This window comes from Macaca mulatta, chromosome 13 (genome assembly GCF_049350105.2).
Source record: "Macaca mulatta isolate MMU2019108-1 chromosome 13, T2T-MMU8v2.0, whole genome shotgun sequence".
Classification (NCBI taxonomy): domain Eukaryota; kingdom Metazoa; phylum Chordata; class Mammalia; order Primates; family Cercopithecidae; genus Macaca; species Macaca mulatta.
The window spans coordinates 123,421,638-123,446,691 of record NC_133418.1 but is presented as its reverse complement, the minus strand read 5'-3'; the positions used below and the strand labels follow the sequence as shown (position 1 = coordinate 123,446,691).

At 48.5% G+C, this 25,054-nt stretch overlaps 1 protein-coding gene across 1 annotated transcript in view; it reads left to right on the top strand.

Annotated features, from left to right (window-relative positions):
- The first annotated feature begins 19,150 nt into the window (after nucleotides 1–19,150).
- TPO (thyroid peroxidase) overlaps nucleotides 19,151–25,054 on the top strand; it is a 112,896-nt gene continuing 106,992 nt past the window's right edge. Inside the window, exon 1 of the mRNA XM_077958732.1 lies at nucleotides 19,151–19,245. Coding sequence (XP_077814858.1) covers nucleotides 19,152–19,245 — 94 coding nt within the window. The 5' untranslated portion in view covers nucleotide 19,151. The remainder of the gene's footprint in view (nucleotides 19,246–25,054) is intronic.

The following is a 25,054-nucleotide window of genomic DNA, read 5'->3' as shown; positions in this document are numbered from 1 at the left end:
ACTCGGTGTTTCTGTGGTTTATAAAACATCCGCATACTTGTTTTCATTGTATCCAAATAAAGCGTATTTTCCAAGTGAGAGTTGCTATCCATTCCAGACCCTGTACTCACTTACTGTTGGAACGTTATCAAGGCTCATTTTCCTCATCTGAAAGGTGGAAACAATAGTAGGTGCCTCATAAAGATGCCGTAAGGACTTAACACCTGCCAGCTTTATCCGTTTTAAGATCTATTGATAATTAGAGTTCACATACAGGAGCCTCAGCTGGGGAAAAACTCCAGTTCTGTCTATATTTGCCACAGTAGCTTGTCTCTGCAAATTTCCTTAATTCAGAGATTATCATTGCTTCCCAACCAAGTTATCCCGTTTTTACTGCAGGAAAACACGAGGAAGCACAAATCTGAAATGTAGGGCATGACATGGGAGTTACCGACTTCCATGGATATGTGAGGACGCCCTCCCTGAGTGCCCTGAGAGCCTGCAGATGCTGCAGCCTGGGAGAAAGATGCACCATTCCCTCCCCAGGCAAGCCTTCAACGTTTGGTAAAGCCATGCTCCAGTCCAGACGGACTCCCATCTTACGTTTCCTAGCTCCAGCTGTAGGCTCGAATTCAGTCTGGAAAGACACAGCCAGCTCTGGGCCCTCTGTCATTCTGGAGTTTGAAGAAAAGCACAGAGGCTCGTTCCAGTCTGTGCTGGAGTGTGGCCTGTGGAGGCAGAGCCGGGAGGCCCTGCTGCTTCTCTGGTCCTCGTTGTTGCTCTCCCAGCCTCCAAGCCTCCCATCCCTGGGAGAGAAGGGGCTCCTCTATCCTCCTCTCTCTGCCTGGCAGTTGGCTCCTCTGCTTTGCCCATCAGAGGTGTGTGTTTTCCTCTCTGCACAACGCCCGATATTCTCTCTCCTTCCGTCAGCCCCCAGCAGAGCATTTTCCAACCCAGACACACGTCAGAAACTCGTTTTTCCAGCTCCCATGGGGCGTACCTGGGGTCAAAACTTCCAGAGTTCCAATTATGCACCTTGTACAGAAAAAAGTATTTCCCATGCCACAAACAAGGGTCCAAGAATAGTAGCATTCCACACATTTCCAGGCATGCAATTTCATCTCTTGGTTAAGCCCCACTTCCAGACAGTGAAGGAAAATAAATCCAGTCAACTCCAAGAAAAACCAGGCATCAGTTTTCATTCCCCCTCCCTCAGGGGTGACTGTGGAGAGGGACAGGACTGTGGCCAGGGCCTCCGTCTGCCCCCCACTCTCTGCTGGCATCTCCCCATCAGTCCTAGGGGAACCACAGATGCCTGCTGGCACCCAGTGATGTGTGGTGGCCTCCCTGTGTCTGGCAGACATGGGGCAAGCAGGCAGCCTGGGGCCCATCTCCTGACTGCTGCGCTGCCCAGAAACTACTGTTGCCTTTGGGTCACTTCTATGCCGGCTCTGGCACCGCGGGAAGCTTGTGGGTTTGAATCAGGCCCTCTCCCCAGACACCCACACCCCACGTCCGCCTGGCTTCCCACTGCAAACAAGTCTGGCCACCCCCAGGCACCAGCTCAGAAGCAAAGACCACTCCATGGGTTCTCAGACCTCACCCAGTGGGGGGCTCCTGCTGTGGCTCCAGCATTGCAGACAGCACAGGCGGAGGCCTCCGTCCCTTCTCTGCTTCCCAACAGCTCAGCATCTATCTAGTTGGGCAGGGAGGGTCTGGGCAAAACTGCAGTGGGAGAGGTCGGGAATATCACCTGGTTCATGTGCAGGCCAGCCCTGGTTTCCTCCTGTGCCGCTCGCATGGGGGTCTCTGTCTCTGGCTTTGTGGGGGTGCCATCCCCCCAGGGAATGGAGTGCTGGGGCCAAGTCTCTTCTTGTAGCCCCTGCTGAGGATTGCGGGGGCAGGGAGTGCGGGGTGCGAAGAAGGTGCTGGAAGGTTGTGCCACCTCACCTACAGCCATGACCCAGGACTGACAGAGGGTGGGGGCGCTGGCACCGAAGCTCCTCGAGCAGCCACTGCCAGGCCCCTTCGGCAGCTCCAGGCCCAGGAGGCTGGGCTCTGCCTGCAGCCAGGCCCTCACCTCCTCTGCAAGCCACGCTCACATTCCGCTTTCCAGGAACCAGACCAGAGACATTTCTTCCCTTCTTCTGTTTCTTGGAGACCAGCCCCACCCTCCCTGCAGGTCCATTTCCCAGGTGGCGTCTGCAGCTGTTGTTTCTGCAGGACAGGACTGGGTTCACCCATGCCCTCCTCTGTTCAGCCATCCCTCCCTCGTCTGCCCCAGGCGAGTCCTCATGAAGTGTCCAGCCTCCCCGAGGGAGGCACAGCCACGCGCTCTCCAAGCCCTCCTGGGCATCATCACCAGACTGCGTTTTCTGTGTGGAGCTTCTCGAGCAGCATCAGCAGCCTGACGACGGGCGTCCGACTCTGGCCTTTCCAATAGAGCAGCCCCTTATCCAAGGAAGAGTCTTTCCAAGACCCCAGTGGACACCTGAAGCCGCGGAGAGAACGAATCCTATGTATGCTGTGTTTGCCTACACACACCCGCGGTAAAGTTTAGTTTATAAATTAGGCACAGTAAGGCTTGATCACCCATAACTGATAATAAAATAGAATAATTATAACGATACCCAGAATGGTGTGTGATTTAAAACCACGAATTGTTTATTTCTGGAATTTTTCATTTAATATTTTCAGACTGAGGTTAACCACAGGGAACTGAAACTGCAGAAAGCAAATCTGAAGATCAGAGGCCCTGCTGCCCGCCCTTTCCATCTCGGCAGATCCCCAGCGCCTCGGGAGCCTCTCCCATCGCAGGGCCTGGGGCTCCTGCCTCCTCCCCACGCGTCCTCAGTCCGCCTTCCTCAAATGAATTTCTCTGAACGACACCTGCCTTCACTCACTCACATCTCTCTAGGAGCACCAGGTTCTGCAAATAGAAATACAGCACGCCAATGGGTGTGCAAGACAATCCTTTTACACTGGAATCTTATTTGTTATTTGAAATTCACGTTTAGGTGAGTGTCCTGCATTTTACCAGTAGCCCCACCTAATGGGAGCTGCCACCCAAGGCCACCACCCTTTCCTCTTCTCCAGCCAGACGCCCCTGGGCTCTCTTCCCCTTCCCAGTGTGAACATTCTTGACCTTTATTTTCAGCCCTCACGTGGCACTGTCCCTGTCTACTTTCTGCAGTAGCTTCTTACATTTAGAAAAATTATGTTTGAAATGTTATTATCAAAGATAGGGGGAGAGGCTCCTAGGTTATAAAAAATACATGAAGCTGCAACCAGCTATTACTTGAAAAACAAAAATAGGCCGGGTGCGGTGGCTCACGCCTGTAATCCCAGAACTTTGGGAGGCCAAGGCAGACAGATCACAAGGTCAGGAGTTCGAGACCAGCCCGGCCAACATGGTGAAACCCCGTCTCGACTAAAAATACAAAAATTAGCTGGGCGTGCTGGCATGTGCCTGTAATCCCGGCTGTTCAGGAGGCTGAGGCAGGAGAATTACTTGAACTTGGGAGGCAGAGGTTGCAGTGAGCTGAGATCGTACCATTGCACTCCAGCCTGGGTAAAGAAGCAAGACTCTGTCTCAAAAAAAAAAAAAAAAAAATCAAAAATATTTGTGACTTTACATTACATGTGTCTCAGAAAGAAAAAAAAACTTTCAATTATGATGTGTGAAATTGCCCAAGCAGTACAAATGAAAATGTAAATGTCCTTCACATTTCAGCGAAATTGGTGCAGGCTTTTATTGTAAGTGTTAGTTTATTCAGGACTTTTATCAGCAAGAATCGAAAATTAACTTCACGTGGAGTCTTCATGTCTTGGCAAGTCAGACATTAATGGGTAAGCCAAAGGGGATCTTTTTAAAATGCCTTTTTCCTTTTTCAAAAATCTCAAGAGATGGATTCCTTTCTAACCATGTATCCTTGTGGCAAAACGTCCAAGCAATATAAGTAAAAAGGACATTCCTTTTCTAAGCCTCCCTCATGGCCTGAAGCAACTGTGGGGCATCGTAGTCTCTTGTGCTGACTTTCCAACCTGACATCTGTCCTTGTAGGTCTGGGTATTCCTCACCTTGCCGTAAGCTCAGAGAGCTTCGCCTCCCGTCCCCTCCAGGAGGCTGAGGCTCCCATCAGCAGAGCCTCCCATGTCTGTGCCTCCAGGTTGGCCGGAGCTGCAGGCAGCGCACACATCACAGTCACCCGGCCGAAAGTGAAACTTTAGGCAAAACACATTGAAGTGACTTTACTTGACCATCCGAGGACTCGTGAATTAGGCAGCACTTGGAAACAGAGGAGGTTCAGGGAACTGTGAAGGCAGTGGCCTCTCAGACGGATGGGAAAGGAAGACAGACACAATGTACCCAATCAGTTAGAGCCCCCGCCACAGGGGAGTTGCTGGTTTCTGATTACTAAAGTCGCTAGTTCTGTTTTTCTGTTTACACTGGGCTTTGGTTTGCTCACTCAAGAACCCAAGCCGTGGAGCCGTCCCAGCCTAGTGGCCTCCCAGTGCAAATGCTGACACCACCTGCCAGGTGGCTACACCCATGACCCAGCCAGGCTGACACCACCTGCCAGGTGGCTACACCCATGATCCAGCCAGGCCAGCTATAGCCCCACAGCTCCCCTCAGGACCAGATGAGCAGAGCCTGCACAGCCCTGAGCTTCTGCCTCTGCCATCCTGCTTCCTCTTCCTCCTGGCATGGGTTTGATCCCTGATAAGCATTCTGCACCTCAAATCCTGCCTCAGTGTCTTCTGCCAGAGAGTGTGGGCTGAGCAGGTGCCTTGAACCAATATCTCAGTGAGGACCGCACAGGCAACTTCAGCCTGCAAAGCCACTCTGCAGCACGCCCTGAACGCACACACCCCTGTGGGTATTTGTCTGACTGTGAGGATAAATTCCAGATTTGGAACTGTGGGTCCAAGTGTATAGGTTAGGGGTCAAAGGGCGCTGAGTGCCATGAGCCGGCCATTTACTCAGAGATCCTGCTGAGTAAGTCATGAGGCAAAAGCCAGGCGGCCCCACGCAGGCTGTGTGAGTGGGCAGGTGGAGGGCCCCCAAATGCTGCTTCCTGGTCACTCCTCATCTGGATCAGAGAACGTTGCACAGACTTCAGGATGAAAGGGCTGACGGTTACCTCTGGCCAAATCTCCATCCTGTGGATTCTGTATGCAGCCAAGTGGGCCCCAAGCCTCTCCACCTAACCAGTGACTCAGATGCAAGTGGCCCAGGGCTCATCCAGGGACCACCTGTAAAGGCCACCCTGCCCAGTGAGCTAGGGTCAGCATCCATGGGAGGACTCCCTGACTCTGTGGGCAGATAATGAAAGAGGAAGGGTACCCCTCAATCCACAGGGAAGGCACAGAAAGCAAGACCACTGGTAACGCCTGGCCCAGTGGCATCTCCAGACGCCAAAGGACCTGCTTAGGAAGCGGGGGGAGCACAGAGCCAGTACAGAGCCAGCCAGTCTGGGAGCAGGCACAGAAACGCCACAGAGCAGGGGGATTTCCCATTTCCTGAGTGAGTTAGTCCATTTTCGTGCTACTGATAAAGACATACCTGAGACTGGTTAATTTATAAAGGAAAAGAGGGTTAATGGACTTACAATTTCATATGACTGGGGAGGCCTCACAATCATGGCAGATGGTGAAAGGCATGTCTTACATGGTGGCAGGCAAGAAACAATGAGAGCCAAGCAAAAGGGGAAACTTCTTATAAAACCATCAGATGTCATGAGACTTACTCAGTACCAGGAGAACAGTAGGGGGAAAACTGCCCCCAAGATTTAATTATCTCCCACTGGGTCCCTCCCATAACACCGGAGTTGTGGGAGCTACAGTTCAAAATGAGATTGAGTGGGGACACATCCAAACGGTATCACCCCATATTTTGTACACCTTGAATTTGGAAACTTAGTGCCAGCTTGTTGCTCCAGAATGGTGCCCATCCGCATTTCCACTAGTGATGAATGAGCGAGTCATTCACTTCCGGCATCCTCACTGGAGCCACCATGATTGCGTCTTTAGTCACTCGCAATATGGGAAAATATAATGTCTCATTGACACTTAACCTGCGTTTCCTGTATCACTATGTTTTTAGAAAGATATACTTCTGTTTTTTCCTTTGTTTTATGAATTGCCTGCTCATGACCTATGCCCTTTTTTTAAGTGGTGTATTTAAGTGCCTACCTTTACTTTGTGTTTCTCTGTAACCCACAGATGGACTGCTCAGCTCCGTTCTCCCAGGGTGTGCGGGAGCTTGTCCGAAAGTGCCTGGGTGCAGGGCAGGGCAATGTGAGAGCCAGCGGGGGCTCTGCTCGACACAGGCCATGCCCGGACTGCCTGGCGATGCTTGGGGGACTTAGTCCCCTTGTCCCACTGGAGGTCCAGATGGACACCACCTGCTCTCCCTCTTCCCACCACTGTGAGACAGAATGAAATTAAAGGTACTGCAGCAGCTCTGGGCTCTCCGTGGTTCAGCTGTGAGGACACAGTGGGGCCACAGCACAGCCCTCTTCAGCAGTGGTACCTCCTCAGCAGTGGTACCTGCTGTGTCTCAGGATTGCGGCAGGTGGCTGTGCCCACAAAAATGCCACACACACTGGGTGGGGGACGCTGGGGAACAATGGGCTGGTGACCCTCAGAGTCACCACAGGAACTACTTGTGGCTGCAGCTGCCCCTTTACCATGTGAATATCAGGATGCTTCTCTGTCAGGCAAGGCTCTTAGAAGGACATGGTCCCGTGATAGTCCCGAGAGCTGCTTACAGATGGTTCCATCTCCCTCCTTCCGAGCATGCCGTGGGTTCACGTTTCACTGTGGTGTGACCACCTGGCATGCTTCAGTGGGAGTGGTGTGGCCACAGCATGTCGGGCCGCACTCAGTCTCCCCTCTGGATGCAGCAGCAACATCCGAACGGTGGCTGCCCCATCAGCTGGGGACCCTGCATGGTCAGGATGAGCACAGTCCCCTGACAGAGCTTGGAGTGGGGTTTGCCTGTTACTGCTTTAACCAGCCTGCACCAGTTCAGAGACTTCCCAACTTCCAGTTTTTGACATATGCAATCTTGCGTGAACCTATGCACAGAGCAGAGAATTTAATTTACCTATAGCTATAGCTCTCCCAAGCACAAATCATGCCCAAGGTAAAACCTGTGTTGTACGTGATTCTGAAATGAAGTGGAGAGGCTAAGAGACACCAGGCAAGCATTTTTTTCACCCTGGAATGCACATGTACAGACCTTGCCAGGTGTTCTCCTTAGAGTCCTGTCACTTGCGTTGCACACTGTCTCAAGGGAGGAAATGCATCCTCCTTGGCCAGTTGTGGTGATGCAATAGCCCATTCTACATCTTTGGTGCCCAAAGAGGAGTGGACGGGGCCCGCTCTGCTGGGACCCCGTGAGAGGAAGATTCCTGCTCTTTTTTACTGTAGCCTGTTTGGGACTGAATTGCATCCCCAGGGTTCCTATGTTAAAGGACTGACCCCCAGCATTTCAGAATATACCTGGAGATAAGGTTGTCAAAGAGGTAATTAAGTTAAAGTAAGGCCATTAGGTTTGCCCCTAGTTCCTTACAACTGGTGTCCTTAATAAGAAGAGGAGATTAGGACACAGACCCACACAGAGGGATGACTATGTGAAGACGCAGGGAAAGGTGACCAGTCAGGGAGACAGGCCTCAGAACGAAAACAACCCTGCCAACATCTGACTCTTGGACGTTTGGTCTCCAGAACTGTGAAGAAACAAATGTCCATGGTTTAATCCACCCACTCTGTGATACTTTGTTATGGAGGTCCCAGGAAATTAATACACAGCCTTTCTTTCTTTTTAGAAGGCTGCAGCATCGGTTTTCTATTAAATCGTTCTATTGAATTTATCACAAAAAGTAAGGTATTTTATAATCTAGTCCGTTTTTCTCACCTTTCAAGATTAATTTTATAGCACTGGTTATTCTCTACAGTTCACCCTCACAATAATTCAATCAGTTATTTAAATATGTCCCTCATTTATTCACTTCATTCCTTTATCCATCCACCCATTCACACATGTACCCACGCAGCCATCCATTCCTTATTCATTCATCCATGCATCCCACCCACCCAGCCACATAGACATCGACTCATCCATCTGCCCATTCACCCACCCACCCACCTGTCCAGTCACCCATCCACCCATTCAGTCATCATTTGCCTATCCATCCATTCATCATCCACCCACCCATCCATCCATCATTCACTCACTCATCCATCCACCCACCCATTCATCCATCCATCATCCATCCTCCCATTAATCACTCACACATCCATCCATCATCCACTCACTCATCCATACACCCACCCGCCCACCTGTTCACCCATCCGTCCATTCATCATCCATCCACCAACTCATTCATCCACCATTCACCCATCCATCCCCTCATCCATCCTTTTATTACTCACCCACCCATCCATCCGTTCATCATCCACCCATCCATTCATCTATCCATCCACCCATCAATTTCTCCATCCATCTATCCACCCACCCACCCACCCATCCATAATCAGAACCCACCCCTCTCTCCCAGATTTCTTTCCACCCACCTTTTATCTCCCCCAGAACATTTCATCATTATTTCAGCTTGTCAGGTGCCCTCTTCTGTGTTCTCTCAGATTCACTCCCAAGATTCTAATAGGAAATGTCTCCCACTTCACAGAAATCGGTTGCTTCTTTATCTTCCTAGCTCAACTATAACTTTTATGAAGTTAGGAAGAACATCTTATTCATGTTCACACTTGTCAAGCACAGAACTTGACCCTAAAGAAGTTATCAATAATTATTTGGTTTACTCAAAAAGAAATACGAGTCATTTATTTTTCTTGATCAATGTAAGAGATAGCCACTGAACGATATTCTAGATTAGGCTTCTTTTTAGACCTTTGTGTTTTTTTTTTTTTTTTTTTTCTACAATCACCACAATACAATCCCAAATCTAGCTAGAAAGAAAACATGCATCCTTTCAAACTGTAATTTGGTCAAAACAACATTATTCCATTTTTAGTTTAGTTTTGTTGTTTCCCTAAATGGATTGACTTGGCTGGTTTACCCTACTGTAACCTGTGTCTCTAATTGAACAGGAACGCCCATCGCATCATTTTCTGGGGAAACTCTATGCTTGAAAGTCGGGAGCTATTTGGTGATATTCACATCCTCCTTTAGAAATTACTCAAGTGTATTTACCGACCTTCACCACTCAGATTAGGGAAATTCACTTGGTGAGGGAAGCCATGCATTCTAGTGTGTATAGACTCTAGGGCCTTTTATAGAAACTAACAATTTGGAACCTGATTGAAGTATTGGGCTTAGGACAGTACCATTTTTTAAAATTTATTTTTCCAGGGCAACTGTGTTATGTTTTGCTACCTTTTTTGTGACTATTGTAAGACACAAAGAACTTAGCTTAGCCATCCTATTATCCACATGAATAAGTCCACTAACGAGGTCCTTCTCTGCTTCCAGACATGGTCTGGCTTGGACCTGCTATGCCTGGCTTGCAGCCCCCATCACCCCTGAGCATGACACAGCCCTGGGCCTCTGAGGCACTCTTGCTTGCCATGGCTCTGCCTTGTATTTTACAGAGCTCATCAGCCTGAGGGCATCTCCCTGTCTATTAATCCCACTGTAGTGTCCCAACACGCATGAAACAAAGGACCAAAGGCCATTCAGAATATTACCCCCAGAAACTCCCTGCAAGGACCGGAGTCATTTTCCTTTCAGTAATGTGAATACGAGCTCCTGGTGAATACGAGCTCCCAGTACATATGAGCTCCTGGTAAATATGAGCTCCTGGTGAATAGGAGCTCCTGGTGAATACAAGCTCCTGTTCTGCCATTAGTGAGTGGAAGGTGAAGACTATGGGAGAGGCCAAGGGTTCGGAATGAGATGAACTTGCACCTTAGACAGGACCTTTTTCAAAGGAAGTATCTTGTTTTGACCAGATCATTATTTGAAGGATCATCAGCCTGGGAGAAGGAACATGAGTGTGTATTTAGTCCTCACCACACGGTTTCATAAATGTACTACGTGCAGGACAATGAAACATTCATTTGGCTGCAGGTGGAGGTTCAGAGGCAGACACAGGCACTGAACATTGATGGAGAAGTGAGGGAAGGTGAGCTATGTGGCTATGGTAACTGCAGAGGTTTGTAAGGAAAATATGGCAACACAGACCTGCAGCCCTCAAGACAAACGTTTCTACCGGGTTTACCGCCTGGGGCTTTGATTTCTGTTTATGTTAATATTGACAAATCGTATGTGTACCATTACTTTCCAAATACCCTTAGAAATACAATCAAGTCAGCAAAGTATCTTCCTAAACACCACTTTGTTCGAAAATGACCTGAGAGCTGTACCTGGGGAAAGTGCCAAAACCTCAAGCTTGTTACTGGCAGTTGTGGAATATTCTATTGGAACGTTGAGAAAAGGTGTGTGTTGTGGGGCTTGTGGAGACGGCTGAAAACTGATGAAATGTTTTTCAAAAGCTCAGCCCTTGAATTGTTTCTCAAATCGACCAAGCGACAGGTCCTCTGTGCATTTGTCAGTTTAGCAAAAGCCAAATGCTTCATTTTCTTTCTTTTTAGAAACGGCACATTTATTTCTAAGAAGTCTCCCAAACTACCCCCCTTTTCTTGTCTTTTAGCAGGTTGTTAGGTGATGCAGGTATTTCAGGAAAGTCACAGTTATTTGTTCATAACTCACCAAATATCAGTATTCTTAATACACGATATAAAACTGAGGCTATCAGAATATTTCATAAACCAGATGAAACAACATCCTCTTAATGATCACTAATGTTTCCGTTACCCTTTGTGGCAACTTAAATTCACTACAATAAGAACAATCATGCAACCTTCTTTTTGGCTTCCATCAAGGAAGATTCCATTTCTAGGAAACCCCCCATCTTCAAGATTACACTGTAAAGACAAATTGAACTAAAACTTTGAAGATTTCCACACAAATGCAAAGAATTCAGATCTGGGATTCCATCTTTTGTTCTAATGCCTACTTGATCTGGCTGTATTCTGAATCCCCCTTACGGGAATGTGATGTGGACTGACACGTAATTTGGAAACTACTAGAAGGCTCTTGAGTAGAACCAGGGATTCTTCATGCTTCATAGAGCAGCTGAAAGGGGCTTGAGCACTACTTGGGCCTTCTGACGCCAGAGTTACAGAATGTTCTTTTGCCAGATCATGGATGGTCACTCGAGCACACATATCCAGGACCCCCTTGTCCCCGTGTGCAGAGAGGCCTGGTGCTGGATACCGTTTATGTGAGATGAGCAGATAGCTGAGGCTATGTGGATGCACATAACTAGTTAGAGTGTTTTACTAAGTTAATGACTGAAATCAGAGATCTCTGGTCACTACTGGAATCAGCTCCTCTCCCTGTGAAGTAGTCAACTGTGGTCCTGATCTGCCCTCTGCGCTTCCCAGTGAATTGCACCTGCTTCCTGTTTTCACGAGGGGAGGGCACCCTCACTCTGCCTCGGAAGCACTGACGTGGAGTTGTGCATGGGCTCCTGATGGATCCTGGGCCCTTGAGCTTAGCTGCCTAGGTGGAGTAGTAATTAGCAGCACAGAGTTTTACAGGAGAATCTACTGCATAGTTCATGAGGAAACTGGAACTCAAAAAGGATGCGTAGTCAAAGCCACATGCTCCTGTGAGTGGGTGGGCACGTGCAGTCACTGCTATAGCAGAGGGAAGAGCCTCAGAGACCCCTACAGTCCCGTGGGCTCAAGAAAAGCACATTAATTAATTAATTAATTAATTTCATAACATAAAAAACTTCTGGTGTTCCAATCGGTCTACTCAGACATTCCTCACAATATGGAGGTAGGAGGGACACAGGGAAATGTAACTTTCCAATGATGCATCCATCAGCAATTTAACACCTCGTTTTGTCCACTTTTCCTTCTTGTGAAGAGGGTAATGTCAAAGTTAGGGCCACATCTCCACTTTTAGAAAGACTTAGCTGAGGCCGGGCGCGGTGGCTCACGCCTGTAATCCCAGCACTTTAGGAGACCAAGGCAGGTGGATCACAAGGTCAGGAGATGAAGACCATCCTGGATAACACGATGAAACCCCGTCTCTACTAAAAATACAAAAACTTAGCCGGGCGTGGTGGCGGCGCCTGTAGTCCCAACTACTCGGGAGACTGAGGCAGGAGAATGGCGGGAACCCGGGAGGCGGAGCTTGCAGTGAGCTGAGATCCGGCCACTGCACTCCAGCCTGGGTGACTGAGCGAGACTCCGTCTCAAAAAAAAAAAAAAAAAAAAGAAAAGAAAAGAAAGAAAAAGAAAGACGTGGCTGAAATGTCTGAAGGGCAGGAGAGGTGACTCTTGATGAGAAGCTAGCTCTTTGCTGGCATAATTCACCCTGATGGTGTGGGTCCCTGGTCAGGAAGACTGTTTTATGTCCTTAGCTTGTAGAAACGTGAAGCACAGGGGAAGGGCGTCTCGCCACTCGGCAGGTTCTAGAGTTGCTGGAGAAGTGACATTGTCAGCAGTGCCCTGGGAAAAAAGTCCCCTTTGAGTGAATGAACAGCCTTATTTAGGGCCACTTTGGACCTGAGCAGCTGGGTCTTGGCCCCACACAGCCAGCTTTTCCAGCAGTGCAGGAACTTGCCCATGTGTCTTTAGTTTCAGCCAAACTGAATTTGTCATATTGTGTTTAGAGACCACGTTGCATGAAGAATGTGTATCCTTAAATGGGAGACTCCAGGAAGGACACAATCTGGTGCTCACAGCATGAGATGAGCCGCACACGGGGACAGACTGCCGTCCCCAGAGCCCATGACAGGAGCCTCACACGGGGACAGACTGCCGTCCCCAGAGCCCATGACAGGAGCCTCACACGGGGACAGACTGCCGTCCCCGGAGCCCATGAGAGGAGCCTCACACGGGGACAGACTGAGGTCCCCAGAGCCCATGAGATGAGCCGCACACGGGGACAGACTGAGGTCCCCAGAGCCCATGACAGGAGCCTCACACGGGGACAGACTGCCGTCCCCAGAGCCCACGAGAGGAGCCTCACACGGGGACAGACTGCCGTCCCCAGAGCCCATGAGATGAGCCGCACACGGGGACAGACTGCCGTCCCCGGAGCCCATGAGAGGAGCCTCACACGGGGACAGACTGAGGTCCCCAGAGCCCATGAGATGAGCCGCACACGGGGACAGACTGAGGTCCCCAGAGCCCATGACAGGAGCCTCACACGGGGACAGACTGCCGTCCCCAGAGCCCATGAGATGAGCCGCACACGGGGACAGACTGCCGTCCCCGGAGCCCACGAGAGGAGCCGCACACGGGGACAGACTGCCATCCCCAGAGCCCATGAGAGGAGCCTCACACGGGGACAGACTGAGGTCCCCAGAGCCCATGAGAGGAGCCTCACACGGGGACAGACTGAGGTCCCCAGAGCCCATGAGAGGAGCCTCACACGGGGACAGACTGCCGTCCCCAGAGTCCACACTCATACCTCCTACTTGGAAATACTGGAGCCATTAAAATGGTTACTGCTAACTGGGGAGATTTTCGGGGTGTGAGAGAGCCCCATGATTATTTCTTGAATTTCAATTAATGAAAACCCCCCTATATTTGTCTTTGATTTTACCTGACTCATATAAACTGGCAAATTACCTACCTGAGTTTGAACAAAGCTGAATAATTCTTCAAATTTTACAGGGAAATTTAATTAAGTTTGACAGCATTTTATTTTTAAAATTTATTTGTTTTAAAATGAATTGAGCTGTAGTAAGAGTTGGAAGGTAACACAGAGCTCCCAAACCTCCTTCACCTACCTGCTCAGTGTTACCTCTGTGCACGGCCACAGCACAGCAACCAGAATCAGGGCGTGGACGCAGATCCGATGCTGCTGACTACATCTCAGAGCTCGCTCCGGTATCCCCAGCTTTTCCATCTGTGTCCTTTCCCGTTCCAGCATCCAGTCCTGGCACCGTGCAGCCTACAGCCCTTGGGGGTCATCAGGCCCCTGAGTCTCCTCCTCTCATCCATGTTCATCTCTTAAAAAATAAACTTACAAATTTAAAAATGCAAAAAACGAACAGCACACACACACACACACACACACACACACACACACACACACACACACACACCAAGCACCAAAAGACAAACACCTCATGATCTCCCTCCTATATGGAATCTAAAAAAGTCGAACTCGTGGAAGCAGAGAGTGGCTGGTGGACACCTAGGGTTAGGGGGCAAGTGCAGTGGCGGGCAGGTGCAGTGAGGGGCAGGTGCAGTGGGGGGCAGGTGCAGTGAGGGGCAGGTGCGGTGGGGGGCAGGTGCGGTGGGTGGGGACTGGTGCTGTGGGGGGCAGGTGCAGCGGGGAGCAGGTGCGGTAGGGGCTGGTGCCGTGGTAAGGGACAGGTGCCGTGGGGAGCAGATAGATACTGGTCAAAGGTGAGGATTTCAGTTGCAGGATAAAAATGTTCTGGGATCTAATGTACAGCTTGATGACTGTATTGTTTATTTGAAAATCGCTAGGAGAATAAATATTAAGTGTTCGTATCACACACACAAAAGGATGAACATGTGAGGTGCTGTATATGTTAATTAGCTTGATTTAATCACCCCACAATGTTTTTTTTTTTTTTTTTTTTTTTTGAGACGGAGTCTCGCTTTGTCGCCCAGGCTGGAGTGCAGTGGCCGGATCTCAGCTCACTGCAAGCTCCGCCTCCTGGGTTTACGCCATTCTCCTGCCTCAGCCTCCCGAGTAGCTGGGACTACAGGCGCCCGCCACCTCGCCCAGCTAGTTTTTTGTATTTTTTAGTAGAGACGGGGTTTCACCATATTAGCCAGGATGGTCTCGATCTCCTGACCTCGTGATCCGCCCGTCTCGGCCTCCCAAAGTGCTGGGATTACAGGCTTGAGCCACCGCGCCCGGCCCACAATGTTTACATGTATCAAAACATCACGTGAACATAAATCTATGTAATTTTTATTTGTTAATCATAGCTTGATGAATCTAGGGGTGGGGAAAACAAAAACTAAAAAGGGAATGGCAAGTAAAAAAGGCACCATCAAGCTGTAGTTTGAAGAACACAAGGCAGTCAGGCCCTGGCCACATGTCAGGTGAGTCAAGCGTGAGCCCATCCTGGATCTCTATTCTGTTACAGTCACGGGGAGGGGTCCATGACCAGTGGTCCTGGGTCCCAGTTAGGGAGAACCTCTGGTCTTAGACAGAACACAGGATGCCTGCAGGGATAAAGGTGGCCTTTGTGTGGAGACATTAAGCAAAATGTATGATTTGCTGTTTCTCATGCATTGATCAAGGTATTCAGTAGTCATATTTCCCCAGGGTATCAAATAGTTCATTGGCACTTGCCAAAAAAACGGAAGCTTGCCTCTGGTCTTCTCGGTGGGCCCAGGACCGGACCGCAGGGCTGGCGCCACTCCTTCGATGAGATCTGCTTCCAGCCAGCCCCCGCATTCCCCATCCTGCTACGTGTGAGTTGGCTCCCTAGTGTACCAAGCATTCCTTGTAGATTTCCATCTTCTTTGGAGCGCCTTGATTTTTCTCATAATGGGAGAAGACATGTATTCTTTTCTTTCCTTCTCATGGCTAAAACTGTCCTCTTTCTCACCGAGTCTCCCCTGCAATCTCTCCGCTCTGCGTCGCTGGGTGACCACGTCTTCCAAATGCTCCTTCCTGACACAGCCTGGGGGCTTCAGCCAGATCTTTAGTTGCCTCTTTCATTCTTCCATTATGTGACACCCTTGAGTTTTCCATTTCTCCCTGCAGAAATCTTCCTTCCCAACTCCCCCGTCCTCTTTCTCCAAAACATGTGTGCCGTCCAGTGGGCCTTCTCCAAACCCGCCATTCTCAGGCTTTTGTCCGCTCACCTCTCAACATTTCCAGTGTAACAGCTTCCATTGTACTCGCTGCATTATTTATACTGTTTAATTAGTATTAAAATAAGCACATATAATCTAGCTAAAATATGTATTTTCAAATGATAGATACGTTTCTCATATTTGTGCATGGTCACTTGGTAACAGCAACTTAGAGGAGAGGCTACAAAACGCCCTGGAGAGGTGAAGTGCCGGCTCAGCCTCCCCCAGCCGTGCGCGCAAACCCCTTCTTCTCCCCAGGTCTCCATCGGCACTTGGCATTTTCAAGTGTCCTTCTGTGATGAAAAGAGCGTCCAGTCAGTATTTAATTTACATTTTAATGCTCTCTTCTCCAAACTCTTCCTTGAGTATTTGCCCCACACTGTCTCGTTTTACCACCCACCTTTCTGGCTGTGTGAATTTCCTGTGAATGCCTTAACAGAGGGCCACACGCTTAGTGACTTTCCTCCATCAGCTCCGGAGGTCACAGATCCAAACGAGCCTTTTGGCAGCAAGGCCCAGGGACAGGGCGGGTTCTGCCTGGAGGCCCCAGAGGCCCTGCTCCTGGCCTCCTCCAGTTGCTGGAGGCTCATGGCCACGGCCCTCCAATCCCGGCTCCCATCATCACTTCCCCCTTCCTCCCCCACAGACTTTCCCACCTTTGTCTTGTAGGGAGCTGTGTGCTAACACTAAGACCAGTGGATAATCCAGGTTGATCTCTCCACCCCAAAATCTTTACTGAATCCCATCTGCAAAGCCCCTTTTGCCATGCAGGGTTCAGTCACAGGCTCGGGGACTGCATCCCGCTAGTGCTCTGAGCTACTCTTGACATCTTTTCCATCCATGTTCTCCCAAGAAGAATCCCATTCACTCACAGTCCACACTGTATCCCCCTCAGGACTCCCAAATGTGTCTCTTTAAGCTGGACTCTACCCAATGGTTGAAAGTACATTTCCAAATGCCCAAGAGCTCACTGCCTGCCTGTGCCATGGACACCTCCAACACAGTTGCAAGCCTGAGCCTGCTGCCGCTTTGCTATTCATAGCCAGTCTGCCTTCTTCTCTGGCCTTCCTAGGATCAGTACATGAGATTTTCACTTGCTCAGGCATCAAACCGAGAATAGCTGAATCTTCAGATTTTCTCTGTGCTTTTCTTCTGTTCCCAACAATAACTCGTCATTGAGCCATGGAATCCTCCTTAATGAGCCACCAAGTCTGGTCCTTCCTGTCTGTCCAAACCCCGCCCTCCTAGTGACCATGCTCAGGGTACATGAGGGATTATATCACTGTTGACTGATCTCCCTGTTCTTCAGAGCTTGTCTGACTCATTTGTTATCTTCACCCATTTGATGGGTGTGTGATGATGATTGAGGGGAGAATGTTATCTTTTAAAGGCAAATCATCACATTCTTAGGCTTCAGAAGATCTTCTAACAAACAGACTTAATATTTGGAAGCCTTTGCATCATGTTTTAGCATTTACTTTCAAATTACCTAGAGGAAGCATCAGTCACATTTGGAGAGGGGGAAAGAGAAGAGAAAGATGAAGACGATTTTCACAAAGTAGACACCCAAAGGACTTCTGGACGCGTGAAGAGGCTCAGAGTCTCAGGAGCGGGTCATTGAAGACACATGTTATTTTATCATTTTCATGATGAGATACAGCCTGAAAGCAGATCAACTGTGAAGACACGTCATCTCCCAGTGTTGAGAATGCAGTTGTGGTGACCTTCCTACTGGGTATCTCTGTCTTTGTGGGGACTCTTTTGATGGGTGTGTGATGTGGATTAAGGGGAGAATGTCTGTGTGCTGGTGAACACACGCTAGACTGTGCTCATTTTTCACCTCAACAAATTGGGAAAAAGTGTAGTTTATTCACCTCTTAATGATAAGAAAACTGGTTTTCAGGGACAGAAAGCAATAGGCTCAGAGTTGTAGAGTGAGTCATTGGTGGGCCTGGGAGCTGCACCCAACCCAGTCCTCGGGAGATTAGCAGCCCCTTTTTTACAGGGTATTTAACTGCGAAAGTAAGAGGGAGGAAAATGCGAGTGTCACAAGGTTGGATTTAGTTGGTTTATTCTTTCTCCCTGTATAATTTTTTCCCCTCTTCTTCCTAACTCATACGGCCAGAGGTTGGACCACCTGTGCACCCCGATGACATGGCAGTTTGTTTCTGACCAGTCAGGACACACAAGAAGCCTGGTGCAAACACAACAAAGCCCGCAGACATTCTGTTCCCATGAAGAACGGGCGCCACTCCACTTCCTAGCATCTTGACGGGGTATCAGAGCGTGGAGTCGGTTTATAAGGTGGGTAACCAAGTCCCTGGAAGGCAATTGAGGCGCTCATTTCAGAAGAGTTACAGCCGCACAAAGTGCCCAACACTGCAGCTGGCTGAGAAGAGAAGAAAGGTCAGGTTGTAAAATTTTTATGTTTCCATTTTCTAAGAGAAATCCATCACTGGAACTTGTAAACTGGTCCAAGAGAGGCTGTAATTTGGGCCATTATGGCAGGTGCAGGTGGCGTCTCCCAGCAAGGCGGACTGACTGACTGATGAGTGCTGTTTGCAATGACCTCCGCTGGAACATGTGGGTCCCGTAGGGTCAATTCCTAGATCATCGTCTGCGGAGACACGTTCCCGCCAGCACAGACTCACTGGTGCTATCCTGCTTAACGAAATTAGTGGCTCAAAAATAGTCACAGAAAGCCTAAGAGAAAAAAACCAGGATTTGAAAGTAGAAATGACGAATTTTGAATCTTCTGTTTTGTCTTAACAACTATAATTCTGAAATCATTTTATGGACATAAGAATGCTTCAAGAAATTCAGTAGGCATCTAGGGGTTTTATTTATCACTTTTATAAAGGCTAGATTTCTAATAGTATTCACTTTTTGCCAGATAGATACATTAGGGGAAACAGATTTTTTTCATTCCCAATAATTATTCCCAGTAATGTTATACTATTTGACATTACCAAAAATTTAAATAGGTTGTTACTGAGATATTTTGGCAACTGGAGCTGCCAAACATAAAAATTCTGTTTTTGAATAATCAGGGCCTGGGGAGGCCTGCTCAGCACTGCAGCTTCTGTGCACCTCCTGACATGAAGGGCGGCTCTGGCCTCGCAGACCCCAGGCCTGTAAGGGTCGCTCACCGCCATACAGGCTGTGTGGAGTCAGCGGCGGGAGCCTCTCAGCAAGGAGACGCAGACACAGTGGTTCTCATGGCCTCATTGGTGCTTATGTTGCATACTCTGTTTCCTTCCCTTAATTTTAGAATGAGAGCGTGGGCTGTCCTGGCTGTCACGCTGATTATGGCCTGCACAGAAGCCTTCTTCCCTTTCATCTCAAGAGGCAAAGAACTCCTTTGGGGTAAGTAGCAAACACATTGTGGTCTTCTGGCGTTATAAAGTTATTTTTCACACTTACTAAAATAGAGGGCATGATGGTAGCTCCCGAGAGTCAGTTTAGGCCCCTGTAACGTATGCTTTGTTATACTTAGAAAAAAAATTGTAATTCTTGATTTTAGAAGGATTAAAATACTGTACATTTCTTTCTTTTAAAAAGAGCTGATTTTCCTTGGATAACACAATAGAAAATTTTCACTTTTACCTATTCATATATTTGAAAAAAAAATTTCTTTGGGAGTGTTTTTCTTCCTTTGCTACAGAATCATTTTTTCTTAAATAACTTCTGTGATGTATTTTCTGGAATCAGTGTGCTACTATATGAAAACAAGTTAAGAAAGCTACTGAGATGCAGTGGTTAAAATAATCACAGATCAAACTCTTTGCTTTTCTTTTGATAAAATAAATGAAGTCCCAAACCCTGAGAACAGGTTTCACTGGAGCGAACACTGCAGGGGCGTTTGCCTGGACATTTCACCCCACAGACACTCCTGGCCCCGCGAGCGGGTGACACCTCACTGGGCAGGTCCCTGGGCCTCTGGACACAGTCCTGAGACACCTGGAGCAGGTGACACCTCACTGGGCAGGTCCCTGGGCCTCTGGACACAGTCCTGAAGCCCCTGGAGCAGGTGACACCTTGCTGGGCAGGTCCCTGGGCCTCTGCACACAGTCTCAGGGCCATGGCACAGCACTAGCACCTCTGCCCTCGCCGGCCTTTCCCAGGACTGGAGACTTGTCTGTAGTTCAGGGTCACAGACTCTGGAGTCCTCACTGCTCCCAGCCACACCCAGCCCAGCCTTCTGCTGGGGGCCACATTTTATCCCAATGTTTCTGCATCTCAGGACTTCACAAACCATATTAGGAGCTGCAGTGAAGTCCATAACAGACTCGTAGACTCCTTAAAGCACTCTCCCTCCACAGCTCCCAAGAAGTGCCAGTCACTGCCCACTCTGAGATCAGGGAAGCCGTGGGGCCTCTCCCTGCCAGCTTCCATCCATGCCCCAAGGATGGGCTACTCACCCCCAATTCCTGTCCCTCACCTGCAAGTGGAGAACGCTGGAAAATTACCCATCACAATCGTTATTCATGAGCAAGAATGAGATACTCCATTTAAAGCAGCGAATGCAGTGCCCTGGCAAACACACACACAAACACAAACTGAGTCACAATATAAAGAACCTCAGGAAAAAGTGATTTTGCATCTTCCAATAATAAATCAGTCACTCTATCACCCAGAACATGCTAGATGTTCAGCCAATGGTTTGTAAATTAATTAATTTGTTATTTTATTTCATACTTACTAAGGACCTGGTTGTATAAAACCAAAGTAAAATATGTTAGAAATCAAGAGCTAGTTATGAGCAAGTCGTTATACATGGGAGCTGTTCAACGAAATATTTAAAACTCTGTAACATGTTTTTTAATTTAAAAAATCACATTTAAAAAGCTATCAGGAATGCAATATCCACAACTTTTGCTAAAGCAGTTTTTAAAAATTATTTTTCCATCTCTGAGAGATTTGACCTTTTCCTTTTGCTTAAGCTTTTGGTTGATACGTCGCGAGTGCACAGGATGGCAGCTGCCGGCTATGCCACACACTGGGCACATCGTTCTGCCCGCTCCAGTGTTTCCACGCTGACTTATTATTTGCTTGACATGTAAATGAGTTACTGAAAAAACATGTGTCTCACAGTACTTCAGTTTTCCATCCTTTAATAGTTGTTTTGCAGCTTTAAATCCGTTTGGAAAATGATGATACCCGATGATTGCGTGTGGGTTTATGTCACCTGTGCTCACAGCCATGTGAAGCAAAAACCTTGGCCTGCTCCCCAGCCTCTGTGCAGGACAAGCCAAAGAGCAGCCAGTGGCAGGGCCGAGAGGATCCAGGCTTCCCCGGACCACACATGGTCACACCATAAGCAGATGGTGCCCGGGGGGTCCCCGGGGGGTCCTGCTTGGTGGGTGGCTCACCCATTATGTGTCAGGCACCCCTTTTATGGATCAAAACGTAGAAGTCTGGAAGTCTCAGAAGCAGCAAGGCTGTGGCCACTCAGCCTCAAGTCCCAGGTCTTTACAGAGAACCAACACACATCCTCATACTTGAAGCTTGATGATAAGTACTCAGTGAAAAGTATCAGGCCAGTGCCATGACTCACATCTGTAATCCCAACACTTTGGGAGGCCGAGGCAGGAAGATCACTTGAGGCTAGGAAGGAGTGCAAGACCAGCCTGACCAACATGGCAAATCCCCATCTCTACTAAAAACGCAAAAAAAATAACAACTAGCTGGACGTGGTGGTACCCACCTGTCATCCCAGCTACTTGGGAGGCCGAGGCACAAGAATCAGTTGAACCCAGGAGGTGGAGGTTGCAGAGTCGAGATCACATCACTGCACTCCAGCCTAGGTGACAAGGTGAGAATCTATCTAAAAAAAACAGAGAGAGAAAGAAAAGCATCAGTCCTGGATAGAGTTTAGGTTGTATCAACTTGTCTGTAAACCTTAGGAAGCTGGAATAAGAAGGGAGCGGTCTCGGGGGGCGCTCAGACTGGGTGGGTGCAGGAGAGACTCTTGCTCCAGAGCAGGACCCCCTAGGGTCAAAGCACAAAGAGAAATAAACTTCAGCACCTGAAAATTCTGTAATCAGAGTCTTTGAAATTGGAAAAAGATTTCATTTTCCCTCCAAAGTCTGTGCATGACCATTGTTGTCTGAGAGAAGTTTGCTACCAGTCCCTCCTCTAAAACCCTGAACAGAGTGTTCATCACCGGAGCCCTGTGTATTCATCCCTTCGCGGGCTGAGCGGCATTCCAGCATTTGTGCAAAATCAAGATTTATGTGCAATTAGCTTTATGGCAAATGTTCCACAAGTTATAGCTGTTAAAAGAAAACAAGATGCAAATGAACAACGGGAAGCAGCGGCGCTGCCTGCAGACTGGGAAAATTTGGGAAGCTAGCCTAATGAGTGGATTTGTTTTAAAAGGAAAGTTGGCAAACCTTATTCCAGTTCATTAAATTTCAACAGACAGCAATGATTAAAGTGAGAATCAACGCACGACTCTAAACAGGAATCCAGCGCTTAGAGTTAGGGGCAAAGCTCTGGCCCTGGGGGCTTAGGGTTTTGGAGAAGAATTTTGGCTTTCATATAAATATAGATATGTATTTATATATATATAGGTTTTTTTACATAAACAGCCTTTGGAACAAGGCAACTTCCTTCTTCTTTCTGAAATATAGTATGTTCTTGCCGAATGTGTCCCTGAATCCCACCTCTTTTATGAACAATATGAATATGCGTAAAGGAGAATTTGGGGGAACCGTGCCATGCACCTCTCAGAGCAGGAGCAATCTCGAGAAGGCGCAGGCAGAGGGCAGTGGGCAGCTTCTCCAGAGCAAGTAATTAAGTCCCGTGACTCCCTAGAATTCAGTGTTCAGTTCTGAAAAAAATAAAGTTCAGGTTCAGACTCCCTAAGTCTATGGTCCTTGCATCCGACGCCTCTTCCCTGGGACTGCTGGGAACCGAGGAAGGAGGGGCAGCTGCAGAGCTAATGATGGCAGGGGGGTCAGAGCCAGCTACCCCTGCTCCCTGGCGGCAGGAAAGCTAACGTGAGCTGATGGAAACTGAGAAGCAGCAGATAAAGGAAAAGCCATCTGCCCTCCCTCTGTTTGGCTAAAAGCAGAACATAAATCCTTTCCCTGTCCAGCAGAGAGGACAGAAATCACCATGGGGGACCCGAGGCCTCAGCCTGGGACCAGTCCCAGAGGCATCTGTGTGGCAAACCTCTGCAGCCCTGGCCTCCCTTCCTGTAGCTGCCCCAGAGAGACCTCCTCACAGTATGTTTCCCGGGAGCTCAAAGCCCTTTGCTTTGGTCTTGCAGCTTCTTGGAAAATGATGGTCCTTTTGTTGAGGGGCTGTGTGGCCGAGTTCTAACTGTCCGTTCAAGTTTCCATCTTGGGGCGCTCAGGGGGCTCCCTCGTGGAAGCAGGAGGCCAGGTTAATAACCCCCTGTGTGTTTTCCCTTGGGACTCTGCCTTTTGTCAGTATAATTTACAATGCCCCAGAAAATTAACCTAAGATGCAGGGAGAGAAAAGGTTTCTTCCTCCCCTACAGATGGATGTCAGTCACCTCTATTCAGCCAAGAAGTAGTTAACCTAAACAGTGAAAACACTACCGGTTCCAGCAGACACTTAGGACCATCTGATGAGAATTATGTGTCTCTGATGGGAGTTTTCAATACAAAAATGGATTTATTTTATGAAACTTAAAAGACAATAATAATCTGCAAGCCTATAAAAATGTTTTAATTTTGTGAAATATTTCACAATAAGAAAAGAAACTAGAGACTAAGCAACATGTGATCAGTTAAACTTAAATAACAATATATTAAATTTGTCAATAACAAGGAATGATCTCTCTAGAAACTGCCATTTCCAAGCATAGTAGGGAAAGCTAAGCATGTTTCTTTATATTTCATCAGTTGGTTCTTAAATAATTGTCAAGTTGCCTGCTGAAAACCAGCCTTTGGTCTTGGCTGTGAATAGCGCAGAAGTTTGCAGAGTCCTGAAGAAACTCTCAGTGACAGGTGCATAAACACAGGTGGTGTGAGTGACAGAGCTAATTTGTTTTTCTGGTACCTAAAGATCAGCAGGATCAAAATTTCATAAAGGAAGAGCTGGGAGCTTGAGATTGACAATTTCATGAGATGAAGGATAAATTGCATTTTACATCCACAGCTCTGCAACATGGAGATGGGTTTTGGGCGGGTTGTGGAAGTCCTGGATTCTGAGGAGGACCTGCACGCAATTCCGTGGGCATCAAGAGCCTTCAGATGCTTTCATCAAAGGCGCAGGCACAAGCAGGCCTTGTTTTAGAAAGGTCACTTGGGTGACAGCAGGAGGGACAGAAGGCTGGGGGAGAGATCAGTGCCGGAGACAGTCGAGAGCTCCTTCTACTAAGGCAGTAGAAAGGGAGACTAAGGCAGTAGAAAGGGAGACTGGCAAGGGCCAGGCAGGAGCAGAACGTTCTACCAGAGATATTATGGGGAAATCAGCACAACACGGCGAATGAAAGGCAAGGAGAGCCGTGGCTGGGTTTCTGGCTTGGGGACCTGAGCTGGCAGGGTGGTTATTTCAGGCTGTTAATTCCCTCGAGTGGGGAACAGAGGAGGATGGCGTGACTCGGGAGAGAAGTTCAAGTGAAAACGGGCATTTGGGTGAGGACGAAAGGAGGGTGAGAGGAGACGGCAAAGATCAGAGGAGCCAGAAATGCACCCATGGTGACATTCACGGGAGGGAGACCGTGGAGGGAAGAGAGCCATGGTGACCGAGGCTGGGAGAGGGAGCGGCCAGAAACTGAAAGCAGAAGGCACGACGGCCGGGAGCACTGAGGCTTGCCAGGCCCTCAGCCAAAAGCCGTGCGAACTTCTCTCTAAAACCATCCTAAGACGTAACTCTGCGCATTTGCCAGGCCCTCAGCCAAGAGCTGTGCAAACTTCTCTCTAGAACGATCCTGCCAGGTAACTCTGCCGCTAGGAGAGAAAGCCGCGCCAGGTGAAGGGGTCCGCTGCGTCACTCGGAGATTGATTTGTCTCACTCCAGAGCTCATGGCCGTCACCCCTCTGCCACCTAAGAATGCCGGCAACATCCCAAAAGCACCAGAGTCCTGGGGGGTGGTTACTGTGTTTGGCAAGTAAGCGGCCGTGACTGACCTCAGAATACTAAATGTGAGTTGAGTTGCCCAGGCAGTTGCAGTGGGTTTAGAAGGAAATACGAGGAA